Here is a 26,494-nt window from a genome sequence, read left to right on the forward strand (position 1 = left end):
AAAACTTGCTTAAAGTATTAATATTAAATATTGTATTGTAAAAGTGAAAATGTTTTTCTCAAATTTTGAAGTTTTTCCGTCAATTATTGGAACAGAAAATAATCTTAAACATGGCGGATATGGCGTCGTCGCCGCATGATCATAAGACAGGTAAAGCGATTTTTTTCTGCTTACATGTTTAGATTTTAATATTAATATATGCAATAACTACTCGCATGTTGCGCATACTTATATAATCTTTGAAATTAAATGTACGTTTTTAGTTAAAGTAATTGTAGAAATTTGAAATTACTAAATTTATTTAATTTAGTAATTGATATTTTCGCGCAGTCGGAAATAGAAACGAAAGCAGACAGCCAGTTCATTTCATGCGCTATCTGAGTGCCTTTCGTGATTGGTATTTGGCTTTGATATGGTTTTACTTTATAGATTTGAGTGGTCGGATAAACGTAGTTTGTTGTAAACAGCAAACATCACGTGCTTGCTGGAATAGAATGTTAGGTGATATGGGGTACTGTTTTATTAAATGACAGTAAATTTAAAGAAATGCTTAAATGACATGATTTGCAAGCGGTTATCACTATAAGCATAATTTTGCTCTACATTTTGTATTTTATTTCTGAGGGAATTGATTTTTATTGTTATAGTGCAAAATAAGGGGTAAAAATATATTCAGGAAGGAAGTTTAATAAATGCAAGTTTACAATGGAGTGGTAACTTTACATTTATTTTAATATAACACATGAACAGTATATTAAATTTAACGTGTACATCAGTCTAAACTGAAAGAAAAATGAAATAGATCAAATGCGTAAAGCCTCACATGACTTCCATTGTTTTGTTAGACAAATTATATGTATATATATGTATTCTCAGAACAGACAGGTGGTAATACACATAATTTAACTGCTGGAGATAAATATTCTGAGATAATTAAAATTTTGGTCTTTCAGCAGTTGCATTTTAACTTGTGTATGCCTATACATATTTTAAATGGAATTTTAGCTTTTACACGTATGTTTACAAATTATATGCCCTTTAAACTGTCATAGTTTAACGTACACCAAGTTTGATATGTTCTTACCCACGACTTGTGCAGTGATAACTTAATTACTTAAATATTTGATTAACTTACAAATTCTGATACATTGTTAGTTTAGAACATGAGTTATGTTAATATGGAATTAATACAATTAATAATTACTTTGAAAGTGATTTAAATGTTTAATGTTAGTCATGCTGATTTTCTTTAATAATTTGTATAAATGTACAGAAAAGAAAATTAGTAACTGATATAAGTACTTATGATGGGAAGCGAGTATTTTTACAAAGTTTGGTCATTAACCTATTGAGTTAGATACCTTTTGATTTGTGGTTAACTTATAATGCAAGTGTGGTGGAATTATCTATTGGATATGTATCATGTATTAAGATTTCTTATTTGTAATTTTATAACAAAAAATATAAACATTGATTTTGTTTCATCTGCTTGTTAGAAGAAAGCATCAAGAAGAGTCTGAAATGAATTTTCATATTTAGTTGGATTGCTTTGGTACATGAAGGGGTGATTTTGAATGGGTGAATGATATTCTGTACCATGTTTATTCTTATTTTCCATAAAAGGAGGGCAAGGAAAATGGCATGCTCTATATTATGCCTATTTTTTTCTTTCAAAGAATGTCTTTATTTATATATTTGTATGCATATAATGCTGCCTTTCACTTAATCTCAGAATATCTACAGAAGATCTTTTAGTGTTTTTAGAAGTCTCATTGAGGCTATTTAACTACATCAGAGACATCTATTTCTAACATCACATGTGGATAACTTTTATTATTGAATGAGAAATGAAGCTGTTTCTAGGTAGCTTTACAAGTGTTAAGTTGAACACGATTGCATTATTTCTAATTCCAGCTTATTTCCACTTTAAATATTAGAGATTCACTATGTTTTTAACTTAATTCAGTATAAGCAATGTCAGTGAAATGTTAGAAACTGCTGAATCTATTGAAGATATTTTTCTTATCCAAAAGGCTTTAATAGTCTTCTTGAATGAAGTTAAGCATGACAGGTGAGCTTTAAAATCATGAAGTGGAAAGTAATGATTATGAGATATGCAAACTAGAAAAAGACTTACTTTTCTGAGTGGATGGTGGTGTTGTGAGAAAAGAAATGAAGTAAGGTGTGATTGTTGATAAAGTTCTGAAATAGCAAAGGGGTAAATGGTACCAATATTTTTTCTTAAATAAGGTAATCTAAATTAAAGAACACAGTATTTCAGTTTAGGTCTAAGCACTCTAACTGGTGATTTGATATCCTTCTTTGACTTATACTAGGCATTTATACATACTTAATAAAATATTTTGATTGAATAACTGATACTTACTTGGTCATAATCTGTCTTTCTTTGCAATTAACGTTAACTTGCAATCAGAGCAAGCTACCTGCTAAGAGGAAGGCTAAAATTGAATCTAATAAAAGTAATGATTATAGTTAATTAACTATACTTTTTATATTCTTATTTATAAATATTAGGATGCATTGTTTCATCAGTTGAATGTCCATGTTGTTAATGATATTTTGAGGTTTGGTAGAATGTGGAGATGTCGTATAGGCATGAGAACAAATATTCTATATTCCATTAAGGATTAATGAGAAGATAAAATGTAAAATACAGTTTGTGAGTGAGACTGATAACAATATGAGTTGTGTAGAGCTAAAGCTGGCAATTATAGAAGATGTTTATGTTTAAAAACATATAATAAACTATCACAGTAATATAAGACTAGAATATACCTTAAAGGTGTTTCATGAAGCTGGTTTAACTTGTTTTCCAGAAGAAAACAGTACATTTTAGTTCACTGTTGATTTGATAAAATATTTGAACAAATTCTACACAGTACTTATATACAGACATGCATTATAATTGAAAAAGAACTTGTGAATAGCTAAGTTTACGGCTTTTGAACATGGAGGATTGAAGATGATAAGAAGTTAAATGTCTTAAGCATTCTGGCTTTAGGTATAAATATCTAAAACCCATTAACTATTTTTGTTATCAAATTAAGTCTGTTGAAAGAAAGAAGTTATTTATTTGTAAAAGTTGCTTTAGAAATTTGGTATCTTTAATTTTGTATGTAGTTATTGAAGTTCCACAAAGAATGTCATGTATTTGGTAACTGGAACTATAATTTGTTCCTAACATGCTGTAGTATGCAGTAATATTGTAGATTTTCTACTTCCTTATATTAATGTAAAAATTTTTAGAGTTTAGTTTAATCTAAGTATGTGCAGTTTTCACACAATACTTTATCAAGAAAATCATTAAGTTGATTTCATTCTAGCTACCTTGGTTCTTTATCTTTTCCTTGGAGATAACACCTGCTTTTCCCATGAGGGATGTGGTTGTAAAGCTGCCCCTTATGCATGAAGGTTGACAGCATTGTCCTACAATGGTAGGTCAAGTGATATCTCAAGGTTACAACATCCTTTAAGTTTGAAAAAAAAATGATAAGTTATGTGGATAGTATGAGTCATTCTGGATAAGTCTGACATTGCTGACTCATCTATGCTCCATGAAGTTTAGTAAATCTGAAACATCTTTGGCGAGTCAGTTTGGAAATAAGTATTGAGAGTGTATTGCCATTCTGATCAATTCACAACTTTGGTTAGGGTGATCATCTGTCATCCATATGGTGGAGGACATGTGCTGTTCAGTTGTGTAATGTTTTAATGAAGATTGTTTTTTAATTTCTATCACACTTTGTATACAGGCCATTTATTTATTAACAGATTCCAAGTTAGTTTTATTGGAATTCCGAATTCATAATTTATCTTGCCAGACCTCCCATTACATAATCAAACTACCTAATTTATTCTTTTGAGAAACTATTTAACCTAAAATTACTCCAAAGCTACTGAAAAATCTCAATGGCAGCCCTAATCATTCAAATATTTATCAAGTTTTCTCTGAGGCTCCCTTAAATTTATTGAATTCACCACATCTGAAGGCTGACTATTCTAAAGTCAGATCATTTGTTAAAAAAAATTTCTTCACTGAAAATGACTCCTATCCTGCCAACATTTATATTTTGATCCTCTAATCCAACCATTCTCACTATTAAGTATGAAAAAAGATGATGCACTAACATTATCAATTCACTTAACAATCTCAAACACCTCAGTCAGATTTTTTCTAACACTTCTTTTTTCAAAAGAAAACAATGCAAAATGATTATAAATATGTGCATATGTGATGAAACAGGTATCGTGCCCGTTAACTGTATCTATAACGTTACATCTTCTGATATATTATGGATCATACTCCAAAGAAATATGTAAATATAAGATAGTACAGGGAACATACTTTTAAGAAGTTGTGTAGATGAGTGATAACTAATTTTTTGCTGGTGTAATTTGTTTATTTATACAATTATCTTTTTAGTCTTGCAAAATGGAATTTGAACTTAATCTAACTTTCCACTTAAACCTTGTAGTTAGAGTATCAATGCAGTCTTTCAGTTTATAAGACTGCACCATGTAGTTTCTGCATGCATCACAAAACTCAGGTCTTGACCAACTGGAAATTGTTGTTCAAAATTTTATCAGCTGTTATCAACTTCAAAATGTAGGAATGAATAGAATGAATATGTAAGCAATTATTATATCAAATATACTCATTTCAACAAAAACTTTTGCCATTAACTTGGAGAACTAAATGTAACATATGTTGTTTTAAAAATTCTATTCTGACATTATGGTATAGATTTTTGTACAAAGTTTTTTTTAGATTGTGGAACTTTAGCAAAATTCTAATTCTAGAATAAATAAAAAGGAATTTCTAGTTTTAACATTTAGAAATTAAAGTAAGGAATAAAACAGGTAAAACCATCTTTGTGTAAGGATATTGTGACAAGAGCCCAAACCTCTTGCAGATGTAGTATTATTTGTATGAGGCAAAATATTGAAGGATTACTCATTAATAACTTTTGAAACAGCAATATTTCCCTGTGGTCAGGTTTTCAATCTCATAAAAGGATTATTTGTTTAATGTATAAGGATCATGATTTCCCAGTGCAATTGCAAAGAAATCCACAGGTGCTGTCTCCTGCAACTTGACTGGTGTCTTTGTATTGAATAGCATGAATACTCATTTCATTATTTCAGATGTTTGGGTCCCCCGCTAGTACAGCAGTAAGTCTACGGATTTACAACGCTAAAATCAGGGGTTCGATTCCCCTCTGTGGGCTCAGCAGATAGCCCGATGTGGCTTTGCTTTCAGAAAACACACTCAGATGTTTGTGATGGATGAATGATAAACTAATAGCCCATTGGTTTCTTTCTTCAGGTGAAAATTCTTGATTATGTTGTCTAAGGTTGCCTGGAGCACTGGATGGCTTTAGCCACTGACCTTCTTGTTTATGAATTTTTCTGTTACATAACTAGGGAGATAAATTGTTACAGATCTCTTTCTGGGCAGTTCTTCAACCCTGATTTTTCCATATTTCTTTGTTTGTCAATGCTATTAAGTACAAAGGATATCCCTGTTTTGGAAATTCTAACATCTGGATCTAAACACATCTTTATGATTTGAGCATTTGGATATTTAGTTTCATACTTTTCTGCTGCACTTGTTTATTTAAATTTACAGTTGGCAAAATAATTCAGAGCTGAAATTTGATTATAGTACAAAAGAATTACAAGAAAAAACAATACAGTACAGTGTATTCACCAGTAAATGATACTCATGCAAAGTAAAAATGAGAAAATAAATTTTTCTTGGTTTCACCTGAATTTGAATAAAAATATACATTTTCTGGAGATATGAATTTCACATTTGAATGTCATTCTATTTACAATATCTTTTATTTGCCTATGTGTAATGTCTTTTATATATTTGAATTTACAAAACTATTATATACTTGTTTAAACACCCACACCTATAAATTACGTTTGAAATGTATCAAAATATAAATTTCATAATTTTATTGAGTAAATATAAATATACCTGTGAGTGATTTTGATGTAATTTAATTTACATCACAAATGCGTTTTATATTTTAAAAATTATTTGGTAATTTTAGTGAAATTCACGTCCGTCATCGAGCATGTTTATCGTTCTAGTTCAATATCGATAGTGTAGTCGCGTTACTAACAAAGTTCAAGGGTAAAGTACAAAGTACTCTGGTTTTTATCAACATCCCCCAACCCCCAAGAAAGGGCGTATACTTTTTCGCTGATTGTGGGAAAAATGAGAATGGAGGGATAAGATGGGTGATCTTCGTATAGACTCTAGGGTGATTATTTTTTGGGAGTAGGCGAAGCGATAAATACTGTAGTAGGAAACGTCAGCCGTACACGTTGCGATCTTGTATTTATTCTATACTTTAGTCAGAAACAAAAGCTTTTAGGCACTGTGTGGAAATAATATTGTACGTTGCTCTAATATGCTCATATATTAATTTTCTTTTAGAAATTATTTCACAGAATCCAAAGGCTCGATCCGCTTGTAAAACATTTGATCAGCTCGTCTGTTTATACAGACGCTTGGTTCGAAAACTATGGGGATTCGTTCGCGAAGGGATGAGTGCAGTTATGACTATAGGTGCATATACATGAAAGTACAGATTTGAAAATGAAGGATTTTTAAAAACTACGATACGAATAATGCTGATATTAAATAATATAGTGACGATAATTATTGTGGAAAGGTTACGGGAGTGAGGCAACAAAATGCATCTTCGGAGAGGCGTCATAAAAAACATATCAACTTCGGTGTTTTTAACTCTCCTTAAATAACTTGTGATATAGTGATTATTATTAAATGTAGTAAATTATAGCTTTTGTGCATTTCATTAACCCATTGATTGCTGCAACGCCGTATTAGAGTTCGGTCCGCCTCCGGCCGTGAATGCGAGTGTGCTATTTAATGTTTACCGCTTACAAAAATTCCGCGCGCGTTTAGAGCACCTGTAGCCATACGGTTAATGAAAAATTTATATTTAAGTAATGATTGTAGACCTTAATCGTTTTATAAGCCATATTTTCATCCTGAATGTCACCTGATGCGTATTTAGGTTAAACAGCCAAGTCAGAGATCCTCATGACTAATTTTGAACTACAGACCAGATGAAAGAAAGTTAGATATCATCATCCGATATCGTAAGGGCTTTGTCTTACTCTTTTGAACAGAATAATTGAATTAACTGTTATATTTAAAGCATGCCCATATCTGAAACGCAGATCATGTTCAGTTTGATCAGGGCCTGGCATGGCCTAGCGCGTTAAGGCGTGCGCTTCGTAATCTGAGGGTTGCGGGTTCGCGCCCGAGTCGCGCCAAATATGCTCGCCCTCCCAGCTGTGGGGGCGTTATAAAATGACGGTCAATCCCACTTTTCGTTGGTAAAAGAGTAGCCCAAGAGTTGGCGGTGGGTGGTGATGACTAGCTGCCTTCCCTCTAGTCTTACACTGCTAAATTAGGGACGGCTAGCACAGATAGCTCTCGAGTAGCTTTGTGCGAAATTCCAAAGAAACGAAAGAAACAAACAGTTTGATCACGTCTCGAATCCTGGGCCGTTTAAACCACAGCCCAACAATTACAACTATACCATGCCCGGGTTATTTTATTTAAATATTTTTTGCTTCACAAAAAGCTGTTTAATTGGATAAGTCGCTTCCCATAATGTATAAAAAGTATATTTATTTGTTTAAAGTTAAGCACGAAGCTACACAATGGGTATTTTGTGCTCTGTCCACCACGGGTTTCGTTTTTAGCATTGTATATTATGATTATTTCGTTATGCATCCATACCACCTTATAATGTTGCTGTACGGAAAAGATCTGGTAGTTATTTCAGAAAGAAATAAATGTAATATTGGTTTTAAAATAGATGTCAGTTATAATAATCTGTAGGGATAACCAAAGGGAAGGAGATTCCAAAACAGATGATTCAAATTTACATGGCTTCGGAGACTAACTAGAAATTTTATAATAAAGTGGCAAAAATATAGGAAAACTTCAACACTTCCAGTGTTTCAAAGATAGAATGACTTTGAAATTAGATTTTAATAATTAAAATATTAAATCACTATTTGATAATATACTACACAATATCATTAAATAGAAAAATTAAAGAAAAAATTCACACTTTCAGTTATGGTCTAATAATGCAGTGTGACAAAAATGTACGTATCTCAGGACAACTGGTGTGGGTATTAACACTTTTACCAAAATAAATCAGAGAACAACGTTTCGATCTTCTTTGGTCATCTTCAGGTTAACAAAGAGAGAGTTTGCTGTTTAAAATTCCCCAATGCAAAGTAACCCATGGAAGTATAAGTGTAAAGCAGCAAGTTTAGACTGTGAAGCTATGATTGTAAAGTGATACACCACTTCTTAGTCACTGAGCATTGGGTTTATAAAACTTGGCATGTAGAATATCTTTATGATACCCTCCCATTTTCTTTTTGTGTGTAAGAGTAAGTTCACAGAACTTTTTTGTGCACGCAAATGATTAAGCACAGATTTCGAGCGCCATGTTTTATATTATCATGATCCACATTAGTGGCTCATAAGAGGAACCGCCCAGGAATTTCACAAAAGTTTTAATATAACTTAAAGTCAGAAACCATCTGAAAAAGAAGATTTATCCCTGAAGAAACACTCAAGTCATTTTATCTCAATGGCTAAGAGTATTAAAATATGGATAACACTAAACACGTCGATTTTCCGATTATTAGACAAAATTAATTCATTTGTTTCTTATATTATTCTTGTATTACAAGATTACAGAAAGAAATGGCTATGAATATATTATTAAATCCTGGGCAAACCTACTGAAAAAACTCCTGTCCGAGTGATAAGACTAATTTTGTGTTTATTCTTTTAAGATAATGAGATATTTTATGAGTTTTTCTTCGTTAGTGGCCAGGTTTCTCTTTAAATCCGTTCAAGCACTGTAGCATATCGCAAAAACATCTAGGTATACTGCGTTAACATCTATGCATAGCTACTAAACAATCTCCCGCGAAGGCTGTAGGGCTATTTTTAAATTGAGCTTTTAATTTCTTCTTCGAAGCCTTTCAACTATCGCAGAAATGTGGAATTCATTTAAACATTTTCCGTTTTATCCTTTTCAGAAACGTTTCGTTTTATTAGAGTGAACAGTATGTATAACACTGACTTCAGCATTGTCATTATTGATTATAGTTTAATAAACCCCAGAGAGAAAACGGCTACGAATATTCTGCTGACATCTGGACGAAAGTAATGAATACAGCATTCGTTATGTCATAAGGTAGTTTAAAAACTAATTCTTGCCCTTTCGTTTTTTCACCGAGAAAATATTTTTAAGTTCCTTATTTTTCGTCGTTGAAAAATTCTGTGTTTTACGAATGCGCATTAATTGGAAAATAATTTTTGAGCTCATAGTGCATTAATTGAGAACTGTCATGCTGAGGATTCATCATTTCTCAAGCTCACTATTATACTTTGTTTCCGCTTGTTCCTCTGCAATGATTTCAGTGAGTTTTCTAGCAATGGACAATTACCACAGTAGGTTTCTCTACTCTTGTGAATTGTGATTTATTTTGCTGATTTTCGTACTTCGCTGAAATTGTGGATGTTTATATAGGATTTTTTAATATTATTATTATCAATGTTTTTACTTTGGCTGGATGTTTTGCATCAGTAGACAGGTATTATATTTAACGCTGCAAATGGCCATACACTATTTTAAAAAGTTGATTTATATGGCTATCAATATCTAATACATGCAATGGTATTGTGAGTGGCTAGTTTTTGTACTCCTTGCTTTTTAAACGCGTGTTTACACGTGACATTAGGCACAAAAATACCTGGGTTGGTAAGTAGTGGTTGATTTGAAAAAATGCTGAAGCAGCAGTAAACTGTTGATAAATATGTAACATTTAAGTGAATGCATATGCACGTGTGTAGCTTGAAATATATTATTTATAAATGAACATAAAAACAAGGTAATTAAAAATTTATGATTTAAAAAACGAAATAGGGATTGTCAGAAATATACATAAAGAAGTTGAACCAAAATGCAAATATTACATTTTCAAACTAATAATTACAACTTTTGACTCCAGTAAAATTGGTAAGTAGAGTAACATAGAGTCAATATAAATATTTGTAGCTTGAGTATATAATGTAAACACTATTTCCAGACTTGTTTGTTTGTTTTTGAACAGTCCCTAGTTGTAGGATTGAAATTATAATATTTGATTCACATTGTTTCTGTACTTTACGGATAATCTCTATTCTTCTTTTCAATCTAACAATTTTAAATTAAATTACGCGTTTTTACGATTCTCTATCCCCGGTACAGAACTTTGAAGAATGATACTCAGATAAATTTGTATAGTTTGTAACAGCAATTTCGTAATAATTGTAGGATATTCGCACGCACGTGAAGTGATGATCTTTTCAGTACCTCAGTATCATCGGTCAAAACAGTTGTGCTGTTTTTTTTAGAGCACATATTTTTCCTTCAAGAAAAACTTTTATTTATTTTAATATTTGTGTTATCTGTAATGTCCACACAAATATTAACTACAGTACAGCAAGACCTTTTAAAAGTGGGTTAAACACTGGGAACCTCCTTACCGTCTAGGTTTTGATACTCATGGCGGACACAACACAAATATCTCATTTTATACCTTTGTTGTTGACAACAAGAAGAAGGAAACCCCGACGCAGAGAAAATAAAACATCTGGAATCGATAGATAGTGACATTTAATCCATTTTGTTTCTACACTCATAAGTGACATTAATGTCACAAGAAACATTTTTTTAAAACAGATTAATTACATGTGTTGGAAAGGTGGTTGCAAATTATAATTCAAAATTTGTATTCAATCTGTCAGTATTATTTATCATAGCTGAAAAGTTAAATGCTTAAAACAAAATTCGTCATTATTTTAGAAGGTGTGTGAGTATTATATGAGCAAGTCTATTCGGTAGCTGATCATTTGCAGTTTACTTTTTTTTGATAGGCTACTTATTTCTGTGTTAGAAAACTGACAGATTCAAATGCTTAAAGCTAAATACATCATCTCAGACAACGTGAGTGAAAATTGGTGTGTATAGGATCACACATACAGATTTAACTTTGTAAGTCTTAATATTACTAGCAGAATTACCCGTCCTCCGAATAGTTCCTGCAGAAATCTATTGAGCCTGCGGTCTTTTTCTTGAATTGTCTGACGGTTGTACAACAATGTGCTCGTACTTGGCGTTTAGTAATGTTCACTATCCATGAGAAAAAGGAATTTATTGAAATGCTAGTATAAAAATGAGCTACCATCACAGATTAGATTTTATAGAAATATTTCTTTGTAGACGCAGTTAGCAATTAAAGCTGACTTGCTTTTCTGTTGCAACACTCATGAGAGCCTCGCCCTTTCAGCCGTGGGGGCGTTCTAATGTGACGGTCAATCTCACTATTCGTTGGTAAAAAAGTAACTCAACAGTTGGCGGTGGGTGGTGATGATTAGTTGCATTCTTTATAGTTTTACACTGCTAAAATAGGGACGGCTTAATGCAGGTAGCCCTTGTGTAGCTTTGCGCGAAATTCAAAAACGAGCAAACAGACAAACATTCATGAGAATTTCACGAAAGAAAAAAATTAAGTTTGATTTTGCGACTGTTTTAGATTTGAAACTTGCTCACTTTTGTTTATAATTTGTATGATTTAAATCTGAAAACATTATTTGTTTTTGGCCAGATGGTTAAGGTACTCGACTCGTAATTTGAGGGTCGCGAGTTCGAATCCTCGTCACATCAAACATGCTTACCGTTTCAGCCATGGGTACGTTATAATATTATGGTCAATACTATTATTCGTTGGTAAAATAGTCGCCCAAGAGTTGGTGGTGGGTGCTGATGACTAGTCATCTTCCTTCTAGTCTTACGCTGACAAATTACAGACAGTTTGCGCAGATAGACCTCATGTAGCTTTGCGCGAAATTAAAAACTGAACCGAATAATTTGTTTTAGTTACTTCTCAGCTATGAAAATACCGCCTAGTTATAAAAAAAATATTGTCCATTTATAACACTGCACAACAAATTTTTTGAAAAGTTTTACTTCCTGAAAAGTTTTGCTGATTGTGATAGGTACCTGGTAGGTATGCACAAATATAGTTTTGGTTTTGCTTCATCACGTAGGAACTCTGAGAAATAGACACTTAACTGTTTACCGGCAATAACGTATTTAATTGCGTTTATGTTTCTAATACGCTATTAAGTTCAACATAATTAAAAGTGTTTTGCTCCTGATTTTCGTTTGTATTCAATGTCCGGTGCATCACATTGCACTGTCCAAAAGTAGTCAGTAAGCATTGACGGATTCCAGTTGCCTTGATATCTTTTTTCCATTGTAGCAAAACTGAAGATTTCGATGAAACGGTACGTGATGGGCAAATTTGGATGTGATTTTCGTGATCAGCAGCCAAAAATCTATAAGGAACATCCAACAGTGTTCAAGAAGCAAAAACTTTGTTGTGCAGTGTAATTGGTGATGATCGGTGAGGTAGTTTCCAAGATCCGAGTTCTGGACGTGTACATCATAACATCCTCTAATCATAGCAAGATACATTTGTTTAGGCTCTAAGAAATGTGACTCAAAGCTAGTCACTGCATCATTAAAAGTGCCTCTTGTGCGAGTTGTTGTTGTAGAAACGATGCATATTCCTTCGCCTTCTCTTATTTTCTAGTTTCCAACTTTTCTGATATTATACATATAGGTGTGTAATTGAGGTGATATTAATGTTATACATATAGGTGTGTAATTGAGGTGATATTAATGTTATACATATAGGTGTGTAATTGAGGAAATAAAAAGAGGCGTTTCTCAGGGAACGTTACGAATTACAGGAAGGTTGTGCATTTTTATTCATTCTCGATATTTGTATATATATTTCTTACAGTTTATTTCATTACAACACAAGTAACAAACAAATGCAGTGAAAGTTGCATTTTATTTCTCCCAAAAGCAGTTTACAATTGTTTGTACATTCGAAAAGTATTTTCATTTGATTTCTGTCCACTTTAAATACTTGATAAGTGAGTAAACTCACGACGGTAATAAGAGCTAAACATATTGAACACATTACTTTTACATTTAGCGATGTAAAATTAAAAATTCGGTTTTTGTAGCTGAAACAGAATTGTAGTATTCCGAGTTATTTGGCTTATGTAACTGTGTTACAGTTTCAAGTTTACATTTGGCCTGTGTGCTGTTGTAGAAGATAATATATTCGGAATAAAACAAATTCTACAGCGACAAGAAAGCATGACAATAGTTTAACGTGCGTTGTGAAGTGTCCATTTCAGTTGTAGATTTTTTTAGAAGATGTGCGAAACGTATTTTACAAAATGATTTCATTATAAAGCTACTGGGCCCGGTATGGCCAGGTGGGTTAAGGCGTTCGACTCGTAATTCGAGGGTCGCGGGTTCGAATCCCCGTCACACCAAATATGCTCGCTCTTTGAGCTGTGGGGGCGTTATAATGTGACGGTCAATCCCACTATTCGTTGGTAAAATAGTAGTTCAAGAGTTGGTGGTGAGTGGTGATGACTAGCTGCCTTCCCCCTAGTCTTACACTGCTAAATTAGGGACGGCTAGCGCAGATAGCCCTTGAGTAGCTTTGCGCGAAATTCAAAAACAAACAAACAAACAAACAAACAGAAAGCTACTGACACTTAATAATATAATATGACGAATATTTTTCGCATTTAATTATTAGATTCGCATCCTCCAAAATTTGCTGTCGGTATGACAAATGTTATTTTTTTGCATTGAATAAAAAACTGGTTAAAAATGTTTTTCTCAGTATAAAATATTGAAAAATTACGTACGATTTTGATAGTGCAATTAGAAAATTAAATCACAAATTAAATTATCCAACATCATATTCTAAGTGTTTCACTTTGAATAATTTGGGAGAACGTTTGATTCGAGAGGACCGCAGTCGTAAAAAAAAAAAGACTGTTTACCCGTTGTACGTGTACATGAATGCACCTATGTGTGTATACGTGAAACGATGATACTACGATACAGTAAGCTGTCATGCAACTATACAACAGATAAAAGAACTGAGCTTAGCATTAGTTGTGCTCATTCTAAGCAAATAAACCTTGAGTTTCTTTTATCGCTTTTTAAGATAGTTATGTTAGAATTGCAGAGCTGAAAATTTTTTTTTTCATACTGTAAAAATGACAGTAAAGTAAACCAGTTTACAAATTCCAATCTACGTTATGTAAATATGAATAATATGGCAAACACTGGACCAAGTGTATTTGTTTCTATAATCAATGTATGAACCGATAAACGTTTAGAAGGGCAATAATAATAAAACGATTTTACATGCTTTAATCTATACAGATTTTCATAGGAATTTGAATCAGTGTTTTAATTATCTTTTTGGAATCATTAATCTGTTTTTGTACTTACAATTAATGTTCACAGATAATTCCCTCTACAAATAAATATTCTCGCATGAGGGGAAGAAATAAGAAACAAAATTGTTTGCTTTTGTTCTTTTTTTTGGGGGAGTTAAAATTACAAAATAGATTAACGGTTGAAAAAGATTTCATTCAGTGGCCTGTCAAGATGCCAGTGAAATTCTGAATTTATTTGATACTTTAATGTGTTTAGGTTAGCAGTACATTTACTTTATTTTTGATGTATCTGGCAATTTGAAGATTAGTCATAAGAATGGTGTTTAAACTTGTGATTGGTGAACATTTTGAGTAGTGTCTTTTTCACATTTATAATTGGGTTTTCTGCTCATTATTCCATTCACAGTTTCACTTCATTTTCTTCCATATCGGTACAATTATTAGGTTGCTGCATACTAGCATGCCTTTCTGACCACTTAAGAACCTTTTCAACAGCCAGTCATTCAAGTGAGATGTATCCTTGGAAACTGATGGATAGGGTAAAGTAATTGTCTATGAAATACACTTATTGAATTAAATAAAAATGGATTTAACAAGAGGGTAAGAAACCGAATCGAGTAGCCTTTTACTGTCATTGTCAGTTGAGGTTTTCTGTGACCTTGTCCATTGTGAAATGAAGATGTACAGTTGATCCGGTGTTTTTTTTTCTGGTGAGGGGCTATTCAAGACACTAGAGAGAATTTTGATTGACTTTTTCAAGCACCTTTGATTCTGTCAGCTTCTCATAAGGCCACATTGAATGAGTCCTTCAATCTCCTTTTCTTCTGTTGGTACATTGAGTGCGTGATGTTTTGGGTCTTTCCCCAGTTGCTTTTTGAGTATGTACATTCCTTGTTGGCAGAAAGGTCTGAAGGTCACTACTCATTTCTTCCTCCATCTTTTGATATTGCAGCTCTTGCAGGAAGTTGTATTGCTCAATTACGTGAAGGAACAGGTATGCCTTTATGTTTGTCAGAACAACATGATTTCATTTACTACTGCCAGCTGTATTTAAACTTTCAAAGAATAGATCTACTCCAGGAAATGTGAGATTCCAGAATGGAATCTGTGGCCAACTTGATCAGCTCACAATTTTCTAGGATCCATCTGATCTTTTTTATGGTGCTGAAATATTTGACATCTCAACACTTTTTTTAGTAAGCATCACAGCTATCTCCACTTTACATTAATGATGAGTTGGGGCCACTGATGTCATCTTTCTTGGTTTGATTGACAGCTTCTGAACTTTGCCCAGTGTCTTGTCTTGTATGTTGTTGGGATTTGTTGCATAGAGATGAGTTGTTTGACGATATTCGTCTACCTGCTATCGCCCTCTGTGAGTTGTGTTAGACTCTTTTCTCCAACTCTTGATTTTTGCTTGTATTCCAGAGTCTTTGAATTTGGATTCATTCTGTCATCATTGGCTTCTTGATTTTCTACAGCTCCTACAGGGGGTCTTAGTTCTGTCCCTCTTCGAGTGCCCCAACTTGACATCACCCCCTTGGTCTATAGGTACCTAGAATAGATACCATCCCTATTCAAGAGGTTCTTCTGCTCGGTCAGAACACCACCAGTGAGAGCAGTGACTACCATGTGCCTTTGATATTTGTGGGGCTTAGCTCTGAGAATTTCTGGATCCATGGGTACTACAGGGCATTGCATTCAGATTAGTTATTTATTCAGTTCACACTTCCACTGTTATTGCCCCAACCACTAGTGTTGCCATCTTTTGCAGGTCCTCAGATGTTGGAACTTTGTTCTTTAGCTACCAGTGATTTACTTGTCAAGAGAGCAGTGGAAAGAGTTATTTCAGTCCTCCTAGGGTTTTATTCCCATCTGTTTGTTGTGCCCAGAAAAATGGAAGATTGACGTACTGTTACTGATCCTTCTTGTCAAATCAATCCCTAGACCCTCCAAAGTGCAGTATGGAGCCATTTTTTACTTTGCACTGATATTTTTCTTCAGGACTATGGATGACCAATGCCTATCTGCACATTTCTATACGGAATTTGTCCCAACATTATTTGTGTTTTTTGCACAAGGATCTGGTGCTGCAGTTCAGTGCTCTTCCCTTTATATTAACATTGGTTTGATATGTGTTCTGCCAAACCATATGAACCTTTACTCATAATTCTCATTTTTTAGCCTGGGCTGACACTATTCCATGAATGCTTGGTTTATTTGTACAATCTTGTCAATTGATGATATACTGCTTTTCAAAGCAACTAAAAAAGGATTTCTTATCAGAGCCAAGGCATATCTTCTCACTCCAACACAGTATATCGTCCATCTGGATGTCTTTTTCAACATGTATCTCAGTTGGACTCGGCTAATTCTCATTTGGCTTTATTCTGTGGTACAAGCAGTATGACTCTTACTTACGTATCCTTCTCCCATAGTTCTTTATGTGTTAGGCATGTGGGCTTCCGTCATTCCTTTGAGATGGATGTGCATGAAATCTCTCTACATGACCAATGGACCACGAGATCTCCCTGTTTTGTTGTTCAGGATCGACATTTTCAGTCTTAGGTAGTGGTTAGATCAAAACAATACTACGATCAGTGTTTCTCTGCAACCACCTCGTCCAATGCTTTGTCATTTCATGCATGCCTCCCTTCAAGAATGAGATGCATATCATAATAGTTGGGAATGGTGGAGGGCCACATCAAAATTTTAGAACTCCTTGCTGTAAGGCAATGTCTCTAGGTCAGGAAGTACTGGAGACGAAGGTCATCATGCTTGAAACTCCATTGATTATATGGTGGCGTCCTACGTTTCCTGTCAAGGTAGCATTTAGTCCATGTCTCTTTTTATTTTTGAGTCTTTTCGATTTTTTATGTTACGCCCACTCCCATCATATCTTTCTACTAAATAGCCATGTTCTAGTAGGGATGATTTGATGTCAGATCAATTGTCTCGATATTTCCAGATTCTTTCAACTGAATGGATGCTTTATCAAGGGGTTTTCCATTGTATTTGCTTTTGGTTAGAGGTACTGATGATCAATGTGTTTGCCACTCATTGGAACACTAAACTACTGAAATTTAACTCTCTGGTATCTCACCTCGGGCATTGGCAATAGATGCATTCAATCAGAATTAGACTGGATTGCATTTGTATGCTTACCCATGTTGCCCAGAGTCCTTGATATGATTTTTTAACCCATGTTCGTATTCTTTTGGTAGCACTGGACTAACTGGCCAAACTCTGATTTCTGCTTCTGCAATACTTTCAGGAGTGCCCATCTCTTCTACTTTCTCTTTTCATCTCCATCGAGGTATTAATAAACTGACATTTTACACCCATTCTTCCTGAAGCTCAGGCTTCATGTCTGGATTTTATGCAATCCTTGGCACTGTGTTAGGGTTTAACATCAAAGGTTTCCAGGTACGTGTCTCAGTCTCTGTGTTGCTCTACGATGAACATTTATGAACGGAAATGACACACATATTGACGGTGATGTATTGTGGCGAGGTTAAACCCACATCATTCAGATGTACCAGCCATAGCATAGTTTTGGACCTGGCTCTATGAGGAGAATTTTACATCTTTCAACAACTCTTCTGCAATTTCTTGAGTCTTAGTGGTGTCTGGTCTTTTTAAGTTCCTTCGGGTCCTTCATCCCAAATGACTGTTTTAGTTATGCAAGAGAGATATATGTCTTTAGTTGCCTGGTTGAATTGCCTGCTAGAGAACACTGTACAGTCTGGTATGTGGCTCATCCCCAATACTTTTATCTCACATTATTTGCATGATCTGGCAGTATCATTTTCTAAGGGTTTTCGACTACCACCTCTAGCGATCTTAACAATGTCTACTAATTTATAAAGAAGAGTGAGTATCTTCATTACTAATCTTGTTTCTTCTTTCCTTTTCAAGGCCCCTTACTCTTTTTCACAGGATCTCACTCTGTGGTGTGTTGCCCATTAAGGTGTGCTTTTGTCAAATAAAATCCACACTATAAACCACTAAGACAGTATAATGTATCTAGGTTGCATAGGTTCCGTAGAAATGAGGTGTTTCATAAGACTACCTGTAGGCAGCCCATGTGGTATTACTGTATTATAATGGACTGCTACTCTTGGACTGTTATGAGTACAATATAAGGGAACCTGCCCATTCCTGTGAATCATTGGATTGAATAAATCAGGGTCAATTTACTTTCAAACTTTAAGACTTTGGTTACGTATTGCACTGTTTCCAGAGCGTTGTTCCTCAAAGGTTCCCAGTGTGCATTGCTCTTCCCATATTCTATTAGTGGAGATAGGGAATCCTTACCGCTCCTGGGTTATCAGTCACTGGTTAGTGGACAGAAGTTATTTCTCCTGAGTGGTCAAGTGACTTTTCTTCACTTTTGGAGTATAGAGTGAAGTTTGGAGCATCCCAAGCAGGATTCTAAATATTGTTTTATCCAGCTGTTAGGAGGAGGGGCACAAGCCTATGCAGGAGCCTATTTGTAATATGAGTTCAGATTTGAAACTGAGCTATTTGGTTGGGTTGAGCATGGAACCGTTTTTCTGATCAATAATGGTTCAGTATATTGTTCATGGAAGAGGGGTCCAGGTCCTAATAATTCTAAATGCAGAGTGGTTCCATCCTGGCTTCTTGATTGAACTCCATTTATTTCATGCCCTCTCTATAATTCTGGGGGCAAATGAAATTTTTCTTACTAACATGGATGGGAAATGAGGATGAGTATTCATAATTCTAGCTTGGATGAGTTCTGTTTCATCAGGTTGAGTTTGGCATACAGAATTTCATCATTCTGAGTTAAGGGGTGTTGCCTTTCAGAGTATTCCAGGTTTAGGAGAGGATTTGTCCACTTTGGTGTTGCTTACTTTCTTTTTGTGATTTCATTGACTCTGAATGCATTACTCTATAGTTACATGCTGGGATAAACTCACAAATATATCTGTTGTAGGCCAAATACCCTAGCCAACAGTGTGGGATATAGGGTTCATGGCCCCATAATTCTAACCCTGAGTAATGGGACCTCAGCTATTTGGTTGGAGCCTAGCCAATGGTGATGAAGGATCATGTCAGATTCAACCCATTCAGCATGTTTTAGGTTCTGGGTGAAAAGCATACCTTTTCTGGATGTTATGTTGTTCCCCACTAAGGTGTCTTCTGTATGGATAATGCTCTCATTGGCCCCTCCATATCAATGTGGGATTCTATTTATAGTGTGAAAGTAGGTAAGTATGTTTTGAAAGCTTGACATTTTATTACATTAAGAATGTATTTCCAATAATACTTACCTCCATCCTTTCTCTCCACTAACAAGAACCAGTGTTAGAGACTTCAGATTGGGTCAGTCTTGACAAAGTGACAAGTTTATTTGAAGGAGGCGCTTACATATAGTAACAAGGAAGAGCCTATTGAAGTAGGTGGAGAGTGTCATGAGACATATATTGCCAAGGGCAATTAAATGGGAATAAAATACTGAAGCAAATGATTAAAAATCAGACCAATGTTTAAATTGGCAAAGCTAAAGAAAAGTCCTAGCAGTTGAGTTAATAGCTGTGATTTGAGTGGAGATAAGTATTATAGGAAATACTATTATGATTTAAGAATAAGTTAAACTTTTATCCTACAACTGGTTTAACCTTTTTGTCTCATCGTGTTTTACACCATCTGAAATATTATAAACTAGTTATTAGATATCTGGATCTGATGAGAATGGCCCACATGTATAGTGAACTGTTTTAGCCATTACCTTCAGTCATTGAACTTCCCATGTCATTAAAATCTCTAGAAAACTATGTTGCACTACCAGTTTTTTGTTTAGAAACTAAAAAATCAACAATTAATTTTTCTGTAATAATTTGTTTTTCAGTGATTACAAAATCTTTTATTCAGGCTGTTTCTTACGCTCAAGAATTTAAATACAAAGAAATAGAAGGAAAAACAGATGTATTAATAAAGGATTAATCGGGACATTATTCCTTTAATCATTGAAGATGATTTAGAAACCATCTATAGTACAAGTACTATTTTTGCTTAAACAAGCATTCTACTTAAAATATCCATCAAAATATACAGATTTTTAACTTGTTCTGTATAGTGATTTTCGTATGTGGCTGCATCCAATTTTGTTTGAATGGTTTTCTAAGAGATATGCTTTACCTATTCTCCTTTTTAAAATACCTTTACACCTTTTTTAAAAGGATGATTTTTCTGTGAATGTGACTATATTAGTAAATATGAAAGGATGTTAAGTAACATTGGTGCATTGTTATGAGAATTTCCATAATTCATTCACTTTGAGACATTAAATGTTTTTATCCTGAAGTTGAAGAATGTGATCATCTTATATTTGTGTATTATAACAAATTGTATAGAACTGTTGTAACTGATATTCAAATTAATACTTTGTGTGCATTTATTTCAAACATAGGAACATAATGCACTGATATTTGATTAGTTTACTGTCTTATAAAAGCAGTAACCACATGACCTTTTGAGAGTTATTAAATACACATTTTCTTTGCTTGTTATGTGGTTTACTGAATATTGAAGGCATTTTGTATGATGATGAAATGGTAAGCGTATTTCATAATTCTCATATTTTCTCATATTGCTTAGATGCACTCTCAACAACAGTATTAATGTAGTTTGTATTATCAACTTAATAAGTCAGTTTATTATATTTTCATTGATTTTTATAACATGTATTGTTAAATAATTAGACTACTTGAATTTGGATATTAAAGAAATGGCATAAATGACATGCTGTACCCTTGGCAAACATCTAGTTATAATATGTAAATACTTAGAACCACTGTTATTGGTTGTTTAATATTGTTTCAGAAGTCTGATGAAAGGATCTTAAGTGTGTTGAAACTTAAGTTCCCTTTATTTGTGATTTGTTCGTGAAGGGTATTTATGACCAAATACTACCCAAAATAGACTGATGAAAGGATCTTAAGTGTGTTGAAAATGTCAGTTTTCTCTATTCGTGGTTTGTTCTTGAAGAGTATTTATGACCAAATACTATCTAAAATAGACTGAAGAAAGGACCGTAAGTGTACTGTTTCAGTGAAGCATGTTGTTTCCCAATAATTTTCTGCAACTGGCTAAAATATTGCATTAGTTAAGTAACATTCTTACCTTTCTTTTGTCACAGGTTTTAATCTTTGTGTTTATTTTTCTTTGTTAACAATACATGTCATTTAGTTCACATTGAGTAGAAATATTATATGTATACAGGGTGGCGTAAATTCCTACCCATCCATATGTTATCATGTTATATTCAATTTCGCATGTATTATAATTTTTTTTCTGTTTTTTCAGATAAATATGGCCGATTTAAGCCCATTTACACTTGAAAATGTCTTACAGAACATGGCGTCGCATAATATTATGCAGCGAGAATGAGAGATAACACACAGATACAATGGATACATAAGATATATGGATGGGTAGGGACTTACGGGCCACCCTGTATATATATGTCTGATGCATAATATACAACAAAAGTCAGATATAGTATTTGGTCATAAGCGGTAATGTGGTGTTCATTTGTTGTTGTTGTTTTTGTTCATAGTACAGGAGCAAGAATATAATTAATTCGACCGTAAATGCAAAACGTTGATACATATGTGTACACGGATACTGTTTATCATGGGAAATTCATTGTCATGCAGATCACGAATCTACGCTCTACACGGTATCATTTTAAAATTCAGATTTGTAGTCAAGGGTTCCCTGTGTTTTGATAAAACGTACTTATAATTTCACGACGCAATTTAAATTTGCGCAATAACGACAAATCATTAGTTTATCGTATAAAATTTATCTTTGTTGACTCGTGAAAAGGAAGTACTTGGGACAACATGCATATGGGAACAGAGACGGAAAGGAATAGTTTCTTAAATCACTGGATGACGGTTCCACGTAACGTGATTTATATGCTGAATTTATAAAGAAGAAATAGGTTTAAGCTTTACAGTTAATAGAGAACTATTCGTACAAAATACATATGTAAATTAATCTGTTTTCTAATACACACAGTCAAGTGAGTTTGAATTGCAATAGTTCGCGTGGGGAATTTAAAAGCTAGTTTTATTTTGAAAAAACAAACAAACCATATTTTAGTAGATTTATATTGGATTTTTGTTTCGCTTTTTAACTTCTATTCTTACATTAACTTTATTAATAGAAACAGTTAAAGTATCATGAAGGAGTGCATTGTTTGCATGCAGAATTTACTCTTTTCTTATACTGTTTGTTTCTGTATACATATCAGTATTTATTGTTTGTATATCGTAGGTTTGTATATATTTTCAGTATTTGTTACTTGCGCCAGTTCATATATGCACGTACTGTACGTGAGCACGTGTGAATTTTCGTGAAAGATTACATTTTTCAACGTGCTAATTGATAACGTACTTTATAGTGCAGACTTTTAAAGACGGTAAAATGTGTATATGTTATTTATAATTCCCAAGAAGTAAAAATATTTCATAGTTATATTGAGCTTTAGACGATTACAAAATGGACAGTCGGAAGCTTTGAAAACCAGGCCTCTGTGTCTGCTTGCTATATGCTCTTTATGCTTTCTTCTAGAATCCCCAGCAGGAGGTGCGGTCTTAACCCACACTGGTGATAAAAATGACTTAGTTCTTTTCCGCTTCTAGATCGAAAATAGCACCAGAGTGATCGCAAACAATACGATTTTTAGCTGCGTACTTAGCGCATCAAATCATTCTTGTATTGTATACACAGTATGCTGAAATCGTATAGAAGTGGCTCCGTGTGTCTGCTTACTCTATTCATATTGCCAAAGAATATGTATGTGTATATTAGAGTAGGTTAGCATAAAGAAGAAAAACTAAAATGTTTTTTGTAAGTCAGGTAGTAAAGATTCAACAGATGTTGCTTCTCCCAAAAAAATCCAACAACAACAGAAAACAACTTAGACTTTTATTATAAACATTTATAAGGGTTTTTTTAAGGGAAAACCTCATTGCTTTTACAACCCAGTAATGAAGACGTATATTGTGAAAAACTTTCCTGTATTTATTATTTTTTGTAAAATGTTTGGTTTTTTCACTGATTAAGTTTACAATGTAGTTGGATACGTTATTACAAACCTACTGTAATTTGAGTAAAGTTTGTTTGTCCTCTAATTCCTCCTAGGCTTTTGCATTTGAAATTTGTCAAATATCGTTTAATTAACTAGTAATTATTAGAAATATGTGAGTAATTAGTTATTTTTCTTTTAAAGTGCAGGTTTTCATAGCTTCATACACGGCTAAATATAGATTAGTCAGTGTTGGTGGCCACTAGGCCCTGCTGATTCGATTTCTCCAGTTTTATCTTTCATTATATAGGATATATATTGAATCTGCGTATTTTCAGTCTTATAAGTTTTGAAGAAAAATAAATATTTCTTTTTTGTTCATAATTGTTAAAAATTTCGTTTTCAATTTTCATAAATCATTTGGAGGATTTAATACTCGTTGGTATAAACATCTTATAACAATATCTATCAACGGTGTGTGCTTATTTCAAGAAATCCAAATATATAAACATTATTTTGTACTTTTTATTTTACACGCCAGTCTTGGAGATGGTAATTTAAAAGAGTACACGAGAGTAGCTTATTGAGAACTGAATGGACAACTGAAAAAAAAAAAGAAGTTTGTGAATACATACATAGCCTCATACCTCAGTGAGATGTAGGTATTGATAAAACGAAATAACAATCCTTCTCTATGAAATCAATACCTGAACCATAAAAAAAGATTTGTTAACTTTCATAAACTTCTCATGTATTTCCATCACATGGTTACATCTGCAGGTTATTATGATGAGTTTAGTTTGTTTTGAATTTCGTGCAAAGCTACACGAGGGCTATCTGCGCTAGTCGTCCCTAATTTAGCAGTGTAAGACTAGAAGGTAGGCAGCTAGTCATCACCACCCACCGCCAACTCTTGGGCTACTCTTTTACCAACGAATAATTGGATTTACCTTAATATTATAACGCCCCCACGGCTGAAAGGGCGAGCATGTTTGATGTTAGGGGGATTCGAACCCGCGACTTTCAGAGTACGAGTCGAGTGCCTTTACTAACCTGCCCATGCTGAGCCTTATTATTAATAGATTGTGTGGTTTAATACATATGTAGAGTACAGATTATTAATATGTTTGTTTTATTATCATAATTCAGTAACACTTTCAAAGACGTCCTTCGTTGTGCCACAAAATGTGTGTTGGTGTTTTGCACAGGATATCCGAAAAAATCTGAAACTATAGGCGAATTACAGCTGTTATTAAGTTTGGTGCGAGACTTATTATGGTTCTGTTAAAGCGTTAGAAGGTCGAATTAATCTTGCTGTTAATCCAAACGTGTTTCGAAATTACAACAACAACATGTATAACATACTGTAAAATTCGTTGAAGTGCCAACGATTCCAAACTCTTCGAGTACCCTATATATGTAAATTTTACAAATGAAGTTACATAACTTGAATTTTTGCTTTTATATATATTTTATGAAATGTAAATTTCAAATTAATACAAAAATGTACTACCTATCCCTTTTAATTGGACCCCCCGCTAATACAGCGGTAAGTCTACGGATTTACAATTCTAGAATCAGGAGTTCGATTCTTCTCGGTGGACTCAGGAGATAGCCTAATGTGGCTTTGCTATAAGAAAACACACACAAACTTCCTTTTAATTGGACTTTAAACTACTGAGTAAAACCCCTAATCGTAAAATATGTGACTGTTTGGAATGATTACGATGCTTTATGACTTCTAGAAAGAGCTCAGGGTCAAAATTACAATTGCGTTGTTTAATGTATGGTATTAAAAATATACAAGACTTTCACAAAACAAGTTTAAGTACTGGTAACGCTGTAAGATTATCTGATATTGTTATCAGTGACGTTTTTAGTAGTAATTGTAGTTCAAACTGCGAGTTTATTATCAACATTCGTCTGTTCACACATCGATTAATAATGTAGTTACAGCTATAAAATATTACACTTTGAGTATAAAATTATGTTCAACATTACATGATTAAATTACAACCGATGAAGAAATTTTCATGTTACTTTTAATGATATTATTCTATTTTCAAAACGAGCTCAAAACTCGAGCGCTTTCAAAGAGTCGAACATTCTTCTTCAGAAATAAGAAGGATAATAAAATATTCGAAAGCTCTCGAGTTTTGGGTCTCGTTCTGAAAATGTTACAACATTTGTAGGTGATTCTGTGTGATAACTATTTAACCTGAATATATATTATTATTGTATTCTTACAATGAGAGAACACTTTTCATATTTTAAAGTTACATTACGACTCCACATTTTCCCTTTTTCATAAAGTTGTTTCGAACAAGTTTTTATACACTTGTGCCAATTAGTTTTATATTCTGTGATGTAGTGAAAACCTCAGAGATAATGACAAGAAAAGCAATATGCAGAGGAACGTCATAAAGTGTTCAATAAAGTCAAACAGTTTTTTAAACTGTGTATTAGAATCAGAAATGAGACTGAACAGAATGCTAAGACATAGTGAGAAGCAATCACTATTAAATCAAAAACAGTCAAAGCAAACAGTTGCACTGGATGATAACAGTATTTCTACCTGATAGAGGAATATATATTTGAATTATATATTCTATTCTGAAGAGGTTCTGCTACAACATAAATTATGACATTATATACATAAAAACAGTAATGTCATTTATCTGAAAGCGTAAGCAATGTCCCCATAAATCTTAGTCATTTCATTAGTAAAATAAGGATGGGCACGTTTTAAAGGTATCACTTGACCAGCCAATAGTAAATATTAGTCCTTTTTCACATAGATTACCCTATTATGCAGCACACATGTGAAGACACATTTCACGTTAGAAAGAAATGCCCCAGATTAATAGGTAACTAGGATAAAAGTAATTTAGCAACATCATATGACCAACATGCCCCTACTAAAATTGATATATAAGTAGAAATGTATGATGTCTGAAAAAGTTTGAAAATACAAGATGAAATTGAAATACTCACCCTATTGA

At 33.5% G+C, this 26,494-nt stretch overlaps 1 protein-coding gene across 11 annotated transcripts in view; it reads left to right on the forward strand.

Moving 5' to 3' along the window:
- Positions 1–37: 37 nt before the first annotated feature.
- The window catches only part of LOC143237485 (uncharacterized), a 283,125-nt gene continuing 256,668 nt past the window's right edge, over positions 38–26,494 (forward strand). For 10 of the 11 annotated variants that reach the window (XM_076476802.1, XM_076476791.1, XM_076476790.1 and 7 more), the window contains exon 1: positions 38–150. Coding sequence is in view for 1 of the 11 variants with exons in the window: in XM_076476786.1 (XP_076332901.1) it covers positions 3,427–3,455 (29 nt within the window). In the remaining 10 variants the exon portion in view is untranslated. Of the gene's footprint in view, positions 151–3,344; positions 3,456–26,494 lie in introns of all 11 variants that reach the window. The other variant, XM_076476786.1, reaches the window with a different exon arrangement.

The sequence above is a fragment of the Tachypleus tridentatus genome, chromosome 13 (assembly GCF_004210375.1).
Source record: "Tachypleus tridentatus isolate NWPU-2018 chromosome 13, ASM421037v1, whole genome shotgun sequence".
In the NCBI taxonomy this organism is placed as follows: domain Eukaryota; kingdom Metazoa; phylum Arthropoda; class Merostomata; order Xiphosura; family Limulidae; genus Tachypleus; species Tachypleus tridentatus.